At 41.3% G+C, this 15213-nt stretch overlaps 1 protein-coding gene across 13 annotated transcripts in view; it reads right to left on the bottom strand.

Annotated features, from left to right (window-relative positions):
* Positions 1–15213, bottom strand: part of frmd4a (FERM domain containing 4A) — a 92066-nt gene that overhangs the window by 29377 nt on the left and 47476 nt on the right. The window contains exon 1 of one of the 13 annotated variants that reach the window (XM_049723875.2): positions 1287–2729. The exons of 7 other annotated variants lie outside the window; for them this stretch is intronic. In XM_049723875.2, the coding sequence (XP_049579832.1) occupies positions 1287–1454 (168 nt within the window). In that variant the 5' untranslated portion in view covers positions 1455–2729. Of the gene's footprint in view, positions 1–1286; positions 2730–15213 lie in introns of those variants that run through there. 5 more of the 13 variants (XM_049723870.2, XM_049723869.2, XM_049723882.2 and 2 more) reach the window with 5 other exon arrangements.

A 15213-nucleotide genomic window follows, 5' to 3' on the forward strand; every position in this document is an offset into this window, starting at 1 on the left:
CAGCATAATCTCAGCTCTGTAAATGTACTGATGGATCAGTTTACCGTGAACAGAGCCGTGAATACACCACACACTAATTACCCTAACACGTTTAACGCAATTGTCACTGTGCAGCAAGTATTTTATACGTTTTGCCCTCACAAAGGTACACAAACGCACTTTCTCACAGCACCTTGCATAGGGGTGAGTTGTGAGATGAAAATACACCCAAACACCACGCGAACTGTTTCAGCATATGCCGCCTTGCGCTTTACAGCCTCATCTGACCCCACCCACTCGCCACTGACTGATCCCCTGCGGTTTGAGGTTTTAGATGGGGTGCACCTGTGCACACAAACACATTTATTTTCCAAACCTTTTGCTTTCATCTTGAATTCATCGTTTCATGTTTGTACCTAATGCAAGTCATTTTAATTGGTGGCACATCGGAGAGTGACTTTGTCGTCAGTCAGGTATTCTTAAACATTTTGCAGAATGAACAGTTGAAGTTATGCTGTTTTAGCGTGTATTCAATATCCCTGGTATTCAATTTTAGTACAGTAGTAACAGTAATGGTTTTTTTTCACTACTAATGTCACCTTTGGCTACCAAGTAGAAAGCTACTCTGTTGCAATAGTAACCCTAATAGACCTTATTGGGAGCACTTGTAGCCCCCTGGACCAGACTAGTAGGTTTTCATCGCCACTACATATTGTTGACCTACTAGTATGCCAAAGTCATCCTAGTGATGTGCAGAAATGCCATATAGTTGAGAAAAAAATGCTACCAGTAAGAACCGGTTGTTTAGTCTGCTAAATTGTCTTACGGGTGAGGAGAAAGTGTGAGTAAATGGATCTTGCTGGATATCAAGGATCTGGAGCAAATGCTCAAAATGGCTTTAACACAAAACACAGAGTCACCCAGAATAGTGCAAATGCAACAAATCACTGCCTTGGAGGCTCGTTTTATTTTAAGAGCCGGGACAAACACTTTTGGCTTTTGCTTTGTGGCATTGGCCAAACAGTGCTGAGCCTTTTTTTCCCCACGCCAAAAACAATAAAGTCTATGAATAGAGCCAAGTGGATGAAGAAAAAGCAACGTGGAATATTTGAGCCATGCTAGGATGGAAGGATCACAACCAACATATCAAGCAGAGAGGTGCGCATGTAAACACGAGCGGCAGCAGTACAATGCATTTTCAACCTGGCTGAGACCTGATAGTGATGATTAATCAGCATTTTGTTCGTCTGACTGTTTCTGTCAGTGATGCTCAGACGGTGCTGGCAAAGACCCAATTCAAATGTTACCTTCAACGCGCCGCTTTTGGCTCCAACAGGGGAAGAAAAAAAAAAAGACTCGGGGGGAAGAAAAAAAACAGTCCAAGTATTAATCCCTGAAAGCAACGAGTCGTGCGGTTTGCAGACAAGCTTCCAACAGCAGCCGGACCGAAGGAGGAGGAGGAGACACGTCCGCATCCATGTTGGCGGTGACCACTGACCAGTCAATGGAGAATCAGCTCACTCATTGGGCTCTCCTTCCGAGCGTCGTCGTCTCCCTCCCGCCCGCCAGGACGCCGCACGCGCAAAGACCTAGAAGCCTAAACTCGCTTGCTCTCATCCCTCCCTCTCCACTTCCAGAAGACTGATAATGATGAGAGCTTCATCCCTTCTTCCTCCTCCTGTCACCACCGGCGCACACTGCAAGAATGAACGCGGAGCAACGGACCGTACCAAGTGGCAAATAGGGGGAGTGACGGGAAGAACATCAGGCAAAAATGAATTTGCAAACTTGCATTCGAATGTGTCTTCGCTTGATTTCTCTCGTTTGTATTAGTCAAAACGCAGGAATCGTGGAGGACGATATATTGAAGAGAAGGAAGGGTTTGACAGAGTGTCCAAACAGCCACCCCTCCTTCTCGAAAATTCTCATGGGGTTCGCGCGTGCACGGCACTCTCAAAGCTACAGTAACATGTGATGCATTCATTCATTCATTCGTTCATTCATATAACAACCATGAATTCCAGCCCACAAAACACCATAATTTGGGTTAAATGTTTTTAAAAAAAAAAAGTGGTGCATTGCATGAAAATAATAAAACAAATTGTAAAGATGAATAATAATGTATAATTTGTCTGTACTGAACTTTGGCAAGTGGATTCACTCACATTTCTCAGCAAGACCAACCTCGGTTCCCTTAAATCCCAAACAACACAAGTTCTTTATCTTCAGTGACAAACACGTCGCAGTTGACTTGCTTTTTGCAAATTCACAAAGCCTCTGTTTGTTTCTCAAGTTCCAATTGGATTTCTTGTAGGGATGGTCACCTCTGGTTTTAAGTATGGTCTGCAGAGAATTCTGAGAGTCGGTGAGTTTTCAAATCACCCAGCGTTTACGGTGCAACTACAGGTTTCCATTTCCATACGCAAAGAAGGAAAAATCCAGTTGGATTGTTTTGCACTGCCTGCATTTGGCCTTTCTCCATTCCACCGCTTCCTGTCCGCACTCTACCAACACAAATCTCCTTCCTCGGGTTCGCTTCGCCTCAATGATTTTTCTGGCCCTCAGTGCTCATGCTCACGTTCCAGGAAGCCAAATTGGAAGCTTGTGTTCACCTGACGCTGGCCGAGCAGCAGCTGCCAAAACCACAAAGTTGTTAACATAACACAATCAGCTCCAGTTTTTGGTACCAAAAATAGACAGCCTCTGTGTGTATGCGGAGGCATCTCTTTCTTTGTCTACTATTCATAGAGTAATAAAAACTTCCTACAGTATTGTGTACACATTAGTCAGTGTCATTTCAGCTACAAAATAATGCAGTCTTGGATTTACAACCTCCCAGAATAACTACATCAATACAGAATTTGCATGCTGAATCCTGAATTAACCAGGTGCAATTCTGAAAAATGACATTAAAATTATGCAATTCTAGAGTGATGTGTGAATATGAACGTACTAGTATCACATTTCCGCAGTTTGTGGTTCAAATTTTTTTTTCCACCTTCCACAAAGATGCATGTTTGTTTAATTGAGGACTAAATTTTCCATAGATGTGAATGTGAGTATAATTAAAAAAAAACAAAAAATTGTGTTTAAAAATCAGGGTCTTAATGGAAATGAAATGCAAATCAGGGCTAAAGTGCCTGAGAATGGAAAAATAAGTACATTAAATATTAAAGAAACAAGCTTGAATGAGGGCATTTTCAGTAGCGGCATCAAATACATTTGCAAAAACAGCTTATAAATAAACACATACAATCTAACAAGCACTAGAGCAAGCACAATATTATCACTTTACCCTCAATTTGCGAAGCAGTTCTGAATAAACAACGTGATCGGCTCGAATCACATGGGAAAAGTTACAACACTGACATTTGGTCTGTGTATTTCCTGGGCACATTTCAGGCTGTTGTAATAATCATAAAAAAACGCAAGTTATGATAACACGAATGGAACCCCTTCTGCCTCATTCCCAAAAATATGAACTTGCCAAATTGTCACACAGAGACTCATGATAGGGGATGAAGACAGTCTCCAAGTGCCCTCTTCATGGCGGCCAACTTTACATCATCTGCAAGTGGAAATCTTTTTGCAGTTCCTTATAAATGTACTTAGTGCGTAGATCTGCTAGGACTCCAGTGTGTCCATTATGCTTCCGTTATTGAAGACTGTCCCCCTTCCTGTGCAGCTTCAGACGACCGAGTTGTGTTCACTCCCACAACGGTGCAAATGCCCATTTCAAATTGCGCCCATCTACAAAAATAGCTAGAGAAAGACAACTCCACCCATGTTCACAGTGACACTGCACTTTATGCTATACTTGCACAGGGCACAGAAAAAAAAGAGCCTATGGATACAGACAAGCATGCACAGTCACTGTCACGAGGAAGTCAGACAAGTGAGGCACTCATCAATTCAACAATTGCTGCAAGTTCAACACTTAATTTTGCTGAGGTCACATGAGAAGCAACAAGGAGATGTATTCTCTTCTCCCCCCTTCCAAACACACTCTTACCAGATTTTTGTGTTTCTGGATATTTTTGGCCTCTTCCAGACACCGGAAACTGCCTTGTCCAACTTAAACATCTCCAGATGAGTCCTATCCCCGGCTTTAACACAAACACCCGTTTTTTGGCTTTTCCTTTCCTTTCAGTCAAATACATATCTGCCTTCATTGGTTACTTCCTTTGTTTGCCGTCACAAGGCCCCGGTTGTTTGACTGAAGCAAGGGAGGGAAGAGCAAAAGGAGGCTGAAATTGACAAAGACAGATTGAGGGGATATCAGGGAAGAACTGTGAGAGGAAGACCCAGAACACTTTCCCTTCAAGAGTTTCTGAATAAATGTTCATAACGTGAGGAGCGCTACTTACTGATCTAAGCACAAATCATTTTTAACAGACCCAATTTTTAAAATGTGGGAGAACCCCTCAGGGAACTTTGATGTCACTTTCAGTAGACAGCAGAGGGTTGTAAATGAAATGAAAAAATGGCAGCGCCCTGAAGATGCAATAATTCTTATTCCAGAAATGCAATGTTAATCAGAATACTGTCTTTAGACTAGCGGGGGCAAGTAGAACAAGTTTTTTTTTTTTTGCCGTCGCTTCCCTTTTAAGAGGGCAAACATCTGTCATTTGCATGTGTCACATGTTCCGTGACCCTCAAAGGGTGTTGGCCTAAAAAATCCAATGTGGGGAAACAGAGACTTGTTATGAGAGTGAGGTGCGGTCTTAATGACGTGCTGATGGGATACAATCTGGATTTAGGAACAGAAGGGGATGGCATGAACTCCAAAAGGTAACGGCTGCAGATATAAACCTGACTAATGGAAGCAAGATGACCACACCCAACCTCGGTCATCTTACGAGCACGGTCTTCGAGATATATATGACGAGTGCGTATTAACACATGGCTGCATAACAAAAAGAGAAGGCTGAATACTTTTGGATGTGTTAAACTGTACTTGAAAAGACTCTGCGCTCAAAATAGATTTCCTCTTTTATCATCTTATAGTGCTCAGAATTAGAGAGAAAATCACATCCCAGTGGTTTCAAGGTATACCGCTGTTTCAAAGTCACAGTGACTCTGCTGAAATCTTCTATCATTTATACTTTTTTGGATGAAGCCACTGGTGATGGGAAAATATTAGCATCTCCTGGATGTAAAGGACCACAGTTGAAACTGTGCAGAGAAGGTCACGCAAAGGCAGCCAGGAATGTCTCAAGAATCCACTGACCGGGAGCAATCTGTTTTGTTTGCTCAAGTGTGTGCGTGTATATGTGTGCGTGGGAGTGTGTTTTTGTGTGTGTCTGCGAGCTCCACCCGTGCGCCCATGGCTGACTTTGAGGCTGAAATGTGGTTCCAGTTAGGATTTTTTTCCCTAAATCAGAAACACGCTGTGGCACTTCAAACAAGTGGGAGAAGATTCTAAAGCAGGCTAGTTTTTCTTCTTGTTTTACTTGAATGCTACATTCTTAGACGTTATACCCAACCCCAAAAGGAAGAACTGTGCCCATAACTGTCAGACTGGAAAATATAGTATGACCACCAGTTTTTATAGACAAATGTGACTTTTGTTTTTTCGGCAGGCAGTGAGCACCGAAAAATATTTTGTGGTGTTCTCACAGTAGTTTCTATTGTCATCGACTTTCTTAAGTGTTTTTTATTCTCAACTTCATTGTGCATCTGTAACACGCACCCAAATGCTGCTAGGCCCTCAATTACAGTCATTGTCACTTAACCCCTTGTCGGAGAATCCTGGAAGCGGTCCAGATACACACCTAAAAAGTTGCCAAGTTCTGTGGGTGGACAAAATCAACCTGATAAGATCATTTCTTTTGGAATTTTCCACTTTGAATGAGGAAAAACTACCTACAAAGTTCAAATGAAAAGCAACTCGGGCGATGAAGGTCTACCGCAATCTTGATAACTGGGAATGTGCTTATGTGGTCCTTCAAAGTGAAGCCCAGTTCAAATGGATCTTTGACATCTATAGCCATCAATGGCAGTGAATGAGTTAGCCCTAAATAAGGAACATGACGGACTAGCATTAGTATAAGAGTTCTGAAACTGATCCATTCTCACACAATTGTCTGGCAAACCATCTGCGCTTAACCATGTCGGTAATAAGCAGAATATCAAATGCAACAAAAGATCATGGATGTACAATTTAACAGATTCCAGTGCAGAAAAACATGTCCTATCAGGCCAAATTCCTATAAATGTTGCACTCAAGGATACCAAGAATTGGCGAGGTGAACTGGGTCACGTACTACAGATGTGCATCTAAGTCAAGAAAGAAATGCTGCATTCTCTAGCGACCATTCTACCGAATCTATCTCCACCCTGCCACGAGTGTACTGTGGTTTGGTATTCCAACTGAAGAGTGCTGAAAAGTGCTTTGGTATAAATCACTTTTGTGATGTTGTCGCCTGTGCATCAGTGGAAAAGCAAAGGATTACATTGTGAACCAAACATTTGGTTGGAACCAAGGCTTGCCTGGCGGCCTGTAATAGTTCAACCAGTCTCTTGTCATTTAGCACAGGCTAAGATTTATACTTCACAGTTTAAGGGACTACCACTTTGATGGCACAATTGGAGCATGAACGGAAAACTAATTCTCCGCATGGAAGCCAGTATTTTTAGATCTGAAACATTTTACAGGGACTTCACATAACCACCATATTAAATGGAGCGAACTGAATGAGCATTTAATATTTGTATTACTCATGTATTATAGTTTACTTTGGTGTTATCGCTAGAGTTATTTCCATGTAAGTTGGGCGTTGGCGCATGCGGGTTGTGTCGTGTTCTGTCAGAGTAAACACAGCCATATGTGTCACTTGAAAGATACATACATATATAGGAAGGAAACCTTGATTGAGAACTTGGACTTGCACTATAAATCCAGCCTACATGACTTGGTGATTTCGGATTCCAGAGACATGACTTGTCATGACTTTTATCAATGAAAGTCAGTCCGAAGTGGGGCTACTGGGATCTGCAGGAATGCGAGGTGGCAATGAGTGCGAGCCTCATTCACAAGGGAAGGATCTCTTACGGCTTACACCTCCTCTATTCATTTATAATTTACACGGTGCAAAATCTAGGCTGACCCCGGTGACTCTCCGGCTGGAAATACATGCCGGAAGACGGCTTGATGTCACATGGCGGGATTTGGTTCTATGTCTCTTATAATCTGGTGCATTTTTAGTTCAAACTGACCAAGCCTGTCATGGAACAATTCTTGATCTGATCTGCATTTTGTGTTTCGCAAACTCAAGGGCATTGCTCACTGAGGAGACGTTGAACTTCAGTGGCCTTGATGCAATGACGTGACTGGCTTGAATACCAAATACTCAAATGGTTCTGTATGCTGAATATTAAGCAGACCTGTCTGCAGTTGTAGTCGATCGAGTGTCTCACGGTGCTTGTATGCTCTCCTGGCCTTCTCAACATGTACTCTGAGACAGAACAGCTTGGGAGTTGAGACGAGACAGGAGGGCAGTAACAGTCCGTAAGGACATTGGGGACTGGGTGGCACAGAGAAACTGGACAAGATTTTTTTTATTTTATTTTTATCCTCTGGTATGGATGCAAGATGTGAATTGGCTTTTCACAATATATAAAAAAAAAACAAAAAAAAACAGGATGATATATTTTTCCATAAACTATAACAATAATTAATACTTTTTCTGCACCACCTCAATTAAACAGGATTAGGCTACCAATCACAGCATTATGGTGGAGTGCTTAATACTTAAATTTAATGCTTGGTTGAAAAAGAATAGGAAATTCTGTGGAACTGAGTGAAGCAGTGGATTTGTGAGGTTGATCGAAGTTCACAGATTTAAAAATGTGTCCCCCTTGACAACTTCCGAAGAGATCTGAACATCCCCCACAGTGTAAACTATGCCAGAAATGAGGGAAATTAGGGAGAAAAAAAAACATAAAAATGTAGGTTCCAGAGATCGGAATTAACTATTGAACAAGACAGGAAATCCATCATGCCTTTGAGAATACTGGGAGCTGCAGTACAGATTGCTCCCCTCACTTTCTGAGTAGATCGCTGTTGACCTTCAGGACACACTGACTTGTGTGATGTAAGAGGATTTAAAGATGGGTATGGAAAGTGAAGATTTACAATCAAAACACTAAGTGGTTGGGAGGGATTTACAGGCCTGAAAAGGGCAAAGCACTCAGGTAAGACGGAACCGGAGGCTGACTTTTAAAAGCAAAACAGAAGAGGGGACAATGTGAGGTTATGCTGAAGTTGTTTTAAGAGCTTTCTCATCTGTGCACTGTTTCAAGGCAGAAGTAGAGAGAGGACTCCATTTTGTTTCATTTCTAAAAGAGCGATGTGACCCAAAAGTTTAACACAGCAACGTGATTACAATAAATATTTGTATCAATACACATCAAGGCTATAAAGCTCCACTTAATTGTGAGTGTTTTTGAAGAGAAGAGCGAATGTTGCGTTCAAGGCCGCAAATGTACACCGAAGGGCCGCCAGACATTTGCCTGTACTTTTTTCGTCGCAAGGGAATTTCGAAGATGTGAACAAACCACTAAAACAGTTGACAAAGGTACAAGTGTACATACTGTAAATATGTTTTCAGAACTATTTTATTATTAGAACATTTTTTTTATAACAAGGCACAGTACTGTAAATACTATATTTTTAGAACTCTAATTATTATTATTACAACTTTTTTTTACAAAAAGGTACAAGTGTACATACTGCAATCGTGTGGACACTCCTTGCCTTCTGCTGGTGTGTGGGCAACCTCCGTGCCATAATTCCTCAATATAGAAGGTTTATTTTGAATTTGTGAATTTTTTTTTTTTTGGGGGGGGAATCCGCGATGTACTGGAGCAGCAATAATCGAACCGCAATGTAGCGAGGGATTACTGTATATCTACACCAAATTCTTTGGCTCAGTGTACCGTCACACTTGATTCCATGAGGCGACATAGTGAAAAATGACCCAGCTCATCTGCAGGGAGAGCCCTCGGCAAGGATGCGTGGTCGGCACTGTGTTCTTCTCCAAAGGGAACCCCTGTCATTGTAAATTTATTGAATGTCCGCCATTTGGCCTTTTACGCCTCAGGCAGCGTCCAGGATCTGAGGTGGGGAAAAAAGTTGAGTTTGTTCAATAAATAAAATCACCTGATCAATCACTTTACACGTGAGAGTCATGGTCATTTTTTTTTCCTTCGTTACCGTCTGAGTTGAGCGAACGTCTGTATGCAAAGACACAAAGAAGAGCTCAGCTTACATGTGAACAGTCGCTGATTGCACATTTCTGCCTATTGTGTGCAATTTAATTTAAGTATATGAATAATTCAGTCTACAGATGGGAGCACTCGAAAAAGACGGGGGAAGACAAAAAAATTAATAGACTCCTCATGTTCCCCGCATTTTATTCCTAACTAAATTTCATTCATAACTGATAAGGCATATTAAGGCTTATATAGACAATTTTTTCATGCATCAAAAAGGATATTAAATAACTACTAAACTGTGTTTATTAAGCATGAATTTATGCTGCCTTTAAATTTATGCGTTTATCAGAATCTTCTTCATGGAAGATTTTTTACAAATGACAAAGATAAGATAGATTGATTGATACATACAGTCTACATAAAAAAATTGTAACAGCAAAGAGAGATTTTCTCTATCGTAAATGTTATCAATAACCTATACTTAACTCAACTGGGAAAAAAAAAGAAATCTTTTCAAGTAAGTATAAATAAACAAAATAAGATCATGTAGTTGCACAAGTGTGCACACCCCGCTGCTGTGTTTTGATATATATATATATATATATATATATATATAGAGAGAGAGAGAGAGAGAGAGAGAGAGAGAGAGAGAGAGAGAGAGAGAGAGAGAGAGAGAGAGAGAGAGAGAGAGAGAGAGAGAGAGAGAGAGAGAGAGAGAGAGAGACACACACACACACACAGTTCAGAAAATCACAGTTCAGTAAATACAGCGTGGCTATTAGATCCATGTAAAACAGAGGATCTGAAAGTCCCCGAGTGGGATTTCCTCAGATATTCACCAGATTCTCTTTATAATCCGCTTGGATTACCATCCTACACTGGAGGCCCTAACCTTTGAACCGAAAACATTATAAGCCCTTTTATCCCCGTCACTAATGCCGCAGTTAAACATTGGAGGACCACCTTAAAAAAGTGATGTGAGGTCTGCTGGGGCTAGCCAGATTTATCAAGCAAGACACATAATCTCCAACAGGGTGAGGGACGAAATGTCTATATATATTTTTTGGGTGATACATCTGGGACTTGCCCTTTCCTTCCTTTGAGTGTAAAATTCTAATATCCTGCTCTCATTAAAACTAATGCCTAGTCTTAAATCAGATTACAGTGTCGGCGCTGCTGTGAGCCATGTGTGAGTGCGCCCCCTTCCACAGTGTTGTAATTAATTGGTGGAATGCCGGCCGTGCACAGATTCAACCTCCTCTAACAGATTGTGATGATGGCTGAGAAAGACAATTTGTTTTCCCTGTCACATACAGTAGCTGACAAATGTATCCATATACTCCTTGGAGGTCATGCAGCCCAGACCGGCCATTTGGGAAAATCCGGATGTTTTCCTGATGTTGATGCTACAATTTTACATGAATTGACAATTTCTCATTTTCCTTTCCTTTTTTTCTCTTTAATAAATAACCAGGCCCATTGGTTAGTTTTATAACACAAACGTTGGCCCTGAGCACCAAAGTTTTGTAACGTGAGAAAATGTGGAAAGTGGAATGTGGAAGTTCAAAGATTATGACTACTCCCATGCCTCCGTGTAATCACTCCACAAACTAGTGACGGAGCAGTGAAAGTGCTTTCCAGGCAAATTATACAAATAAGACACTATCTGCCTAGACATGCAGCAAACGACTACAGCGGTTGTTTGTGTGCTGACGCTGCCTTATCAAAAAAACATATATGCCTCCAGCGAGTCCCAAACAAATTGGAAAATGACTCCCCTCCAAAAAAATGGACAAACCAAAATAGGGTGGTGGGAAAGTTTAGAAACAAAGAGCAAGCTGCGCTCTCAAAGCCTTGGGAAAAGAAAATATCTTGGGGTGGGAGGGGAGTTAAAAAAAAGTTTCTCACATACAGAGATCCTGGCTTTGGCAAAGAGAACAAAGACAGACACCAGATTGGGACAGTCATGAAAATTCCTCAGAAGGACGTCACACAGGTTCAACCTCAAGCTCGCCTGGCTAAATGCCTTCTTCTCTTTGATGAATATATTGCTATCCAAGCATATTATTCAAATAAAGAAATATATGACGAAAACAGACAGCGATTGATGAGCAGTTGTTTTCTATGCTTTTAATGAACGTATACGTACTTGCGTAAAACACTCATTTATAATCCAGTCTTCTTTTGAACCTTTTTTTTTTTTTCCTTGTTCTTCAAAAATCGTACCAAAAAGTCTTGGATAAATTATGCTATCAGGCGAAAAACGTGACTTCCTCCCACGTAAGCCCTTTAAAACACACAATTCCAATCCAATTCATTCAGAGCTGCTCAACACCAATTAGCACAACTCCATCCACTAACCACGATCCTTTGTTTTGTTTTCCCTTATTTGGTTGGATTCTTTAGTTCTGCCACACTCCTGGGATATGTGCATAAATGATCGGTTATAAGGGGGGGGGGGGGGGGGGGGGAAATGGATGAGTAATGCTTGGTAAACGCTGGAGACTATGCTGGTGTTTAGTCAGACGTAGAGCACAATTAGATTTTCTTTTAAAAAACGTGCATTACTGTCTGAGAAGTGTGATTCATTATGACACATATTCAAAGCATTCATTGTACATACCAAGTGAGTGAGTCTAGGTGTCATATTGACAGCATCAGAGGAAGCAGGGCTCCGAGGCAAAGTGGTGAGCCTTGGATATCCCCTTCCTGCAATATGACCCCCCCCACCCCCCCCCCACCCCCATTTGCCACCAACTAAGTTGCCCCACACCCCCACAGCACCAATAAGTGCTTTATCTTTGATTCCAGAACCTCATCAAGCCAAGATATTGTTCATCTCTTAAAAGGACTGTTTTCGGAGGAGGATGTTTTGCAGGTGCTGTTTTTTTCGCCGTGCGTCTCTCTACACCAGCAGGAGGCGGTAAAGAGGGGGATGTTTTGAGATGGTTGTTGTGTCGGTTGGGTTTCCTTCAATTGTGCTGATCTCCCTGAGGAGCCACAAGCAAACACAATGAATGAACATGCAAGGCAGGTGGAGCTACTGTACAGAAGCCGTCCTCCATAAAGGCAGACGTTCTTAAACCTTTGACACCTTTTTACAACTATTTCATTTTTAACAAGACAACCATAAAATATTTTTTGCAACCAAAGACCTATATTTTCAAGAACATTCCTGTTTTTTTTGAGAGAAAAAAAGTATCTCTTTCAAAATAAAATGCAAAACATTAGAAGAACAAGTGTGTGTGCAGTTGTGATGGTGCCTGCTGCAAATGGGCCATGAGAAGCACGCAGGGAATACTAATGTCTCCATGAAAGCCCTCGAGTCCAAGTTCAGAGATCTCCTGCCGAATACTGATGAAGCATTTTGCTGATTCACTGAGCAAAGATGTTTTTACTAAGCATTAAAAAACGATACAACTAATGAGAACAAAAGTGACCAAAGCATCCGTTTTAATTCAAGGCGGCCTGGAGGAACAGTGAAAGCCAAATAAAGCTTTGTGCGTATTTGTCCCACTTTCAGATATCCATTGCAACACTAGCCATCTTATTTGGCAGCGAGCGCTGTTCTCGCAACATCATTTCCTGGAAGTCTCTCTGTATCCTAAGCTGAACAATGACAAACAAAAAGCAGAGCAAAATCTGATCTCTCATCCAGTGGCAGTGTGAAAGTGTGTCAGTGTCGTTCTTGCAATTACCTTGACACTATCTCATTGGGGTTAATGGAGCAACTCAGCCTTTGCCCGTGATTTTGGTCTACCACAGAGATGGCCAATTATTATTTTTTTCTACTGAGCGCCACGTATAGAATAAATGAGAGCGTGTGTGTGTGTGTGTCTGTGTGTGTGTGTGTGGGGGGGGGGGGGGGGCACTTCACCCGTCGTGGGTCAACATATGCTAAGCAGTTAAGCATATTAAAATATTCATGGCAGTTATTGGTGACAAGGCAAAATGTTATGTTTTGACTATGTATATTTAATGGAAATATAGTGTGCTACTCCCTAACATTCATTTGCAATTGTAATAAAAAAAGTGAGTACTTGTATAAATATACATACGTATAACTAAAAATAACTTTTTTCAATTTATTTTGTAGCATTCACATGTATTTACCATTTTGAATGATAAAATTCTGACCATTTTTTATGAATTTTTTATTCCACATTAAAAGGGGAAGTCAAATAAAAACTGTTCTTTGCATGTTCTAGGCAACCCCCACTACATTAAACATGTCATTCTGACTTATGTTTTGTTTGCGGAATATGAATTAAGCACCAAAATCCACTTGGTTTGATCCATCTCTGGATGCGGCCATTTTACCCATTTTAAATGTCATCACAGAAACTCGCAGCTCAGCTAACAACCACAAATGGCCCCCAGATCAACTTTTGGACACACAACGTGGCACATTATGGCACAATCCATCACAGTGACAGCCCTTTTGCTTTGTCATCTTTTGAGTTTAAAGCCTACCTGGTAGAGTGGCCTTAAAGCAAACACATGATGTTGTAATAGAATAGCATGATGCCAGAGGAGGCCAGAGTGCCTCCATGAACCGACAGTTGGTGTGACATCCACAGGTGCACCTTGTCTCTTTAAACACCCACATGAGCCATCACAGGAAAAATCTCCCAACGCCACGGCAATGATCAGCCTTTAATTTCCTCCAAAGACCACTAAGATCAAATAATTGGGTCACCTCTGGATAGGAGCCAGAGAGAGCTGCCCTGTGTGCTTTTTCTCTCGTCAAGGTCAAAGCTCTGCGAGTTGAATGTAGCTAATGGTCTCCAGTGACCCTCTCTTCTTCACCCCCCACTTACTCTCCCACTCAAGTCACATTTCTCCGGTCCCAGTCGCAGCCATAAAAACAAACATTCCCACTAAGGAAATGCAGATGCTCTACGAGTGGCTGTCGCTTTCTCTTTGTCCGGTTGTCTTTAAAGCCATACACACAACTGTTGCTTTGCTGCAAAAGCTGAGATAAACAATGTCCATATGTGAATATTTAGAAACTATTTGATTCTATGACATTTAAAATTATCCTGTTAACTAAACGAGGCTAACAAACAAGGTTTGGATGAAGATTTTGATGGTTAAATATTGAGTCTATCTTATCTCAACTCGTATTTCCTCATTTAAATGAGTGGAAATGCCATTAATCAATTTCAGCCGCCCAAAAACCCAGAAAAATGTTCATAATGCATATAAAAAATAGAAAAGATAAACAACCGTTTCCTAATCTGTGTCTTCTGATTCAGAAGATGAATGTGTGGCCGGAGAAACAGATGGCTGTTCGAAAAGCGTCACACTTCCGCAAGTTGGAAGCTTCTCGAGATGACATCATGGGAGCAGAATGTCCCCTTAGTCTGGAGTTTTAGCCCATTTAAAAGGAACAAGCGCATAGTTTCTCACAAGCCTATCTCAGGATCTTCTCAGCAGTGTCCTGAGAAAACCTGCAAAAAAAATGCACAGCATTCCTACAATGTGATTTTTCCAACATGAATCAGGAGCAACGTCGGAAGGTTGGAAACGTGCACCTCTGCGTAGGCCCTAATTTACGACAGGAGTAAATATTTGCCGAGGTGAGAGCTGCGGGGTTAGGGACCGCACTGAACTGTTCCCATGATTCCCTGTGTGCGCTTGTTGCACTGAATCCTGGGAAAGGTCACACGATGGGCCCACTAATGTAAGCAATCAGTGACAGCTGGTCAGATATAAAAATACCAGTTATGATTGACAGGTTAACTGTTGTTTTTTTTCCTCTTTCGCTCTGAAACAGCACAGTAACCTCTGCATTCCAAAACTAAATAACTTTGTATTAAAGTCGACAAAACAATCACTAGTACTGCAGTTTATTGAGGCCCTTACAGTAGTTGTGAAAGTCTTCTTTGTTCAGGTCTGCATGATTTTATTATACTGTCTCGTGGTTGCCAAGTTGTGTACACTAAAAGGAACCAAACATATTTACTTTTTTAGATTCTGATGAATTATGCTATTATGTTTCTTTTATAAAGT

This window comes from Syngnathus scovelli, chromosome 6 (genome assembly GCF_024217435.2).
Source record: "Syngnathus scovelli strain Florida chromosome 6, RoL_Ssco_1.2, whole genome shotgun sequence".
NCBI classification, from domain to species: domain Eukaryota; kingdom Metazoa; phylum Chordata; class Actinopteri; order Syngnathiformes; family Syngnathidae; genus Syngnathus; species Syngnathus scovelli.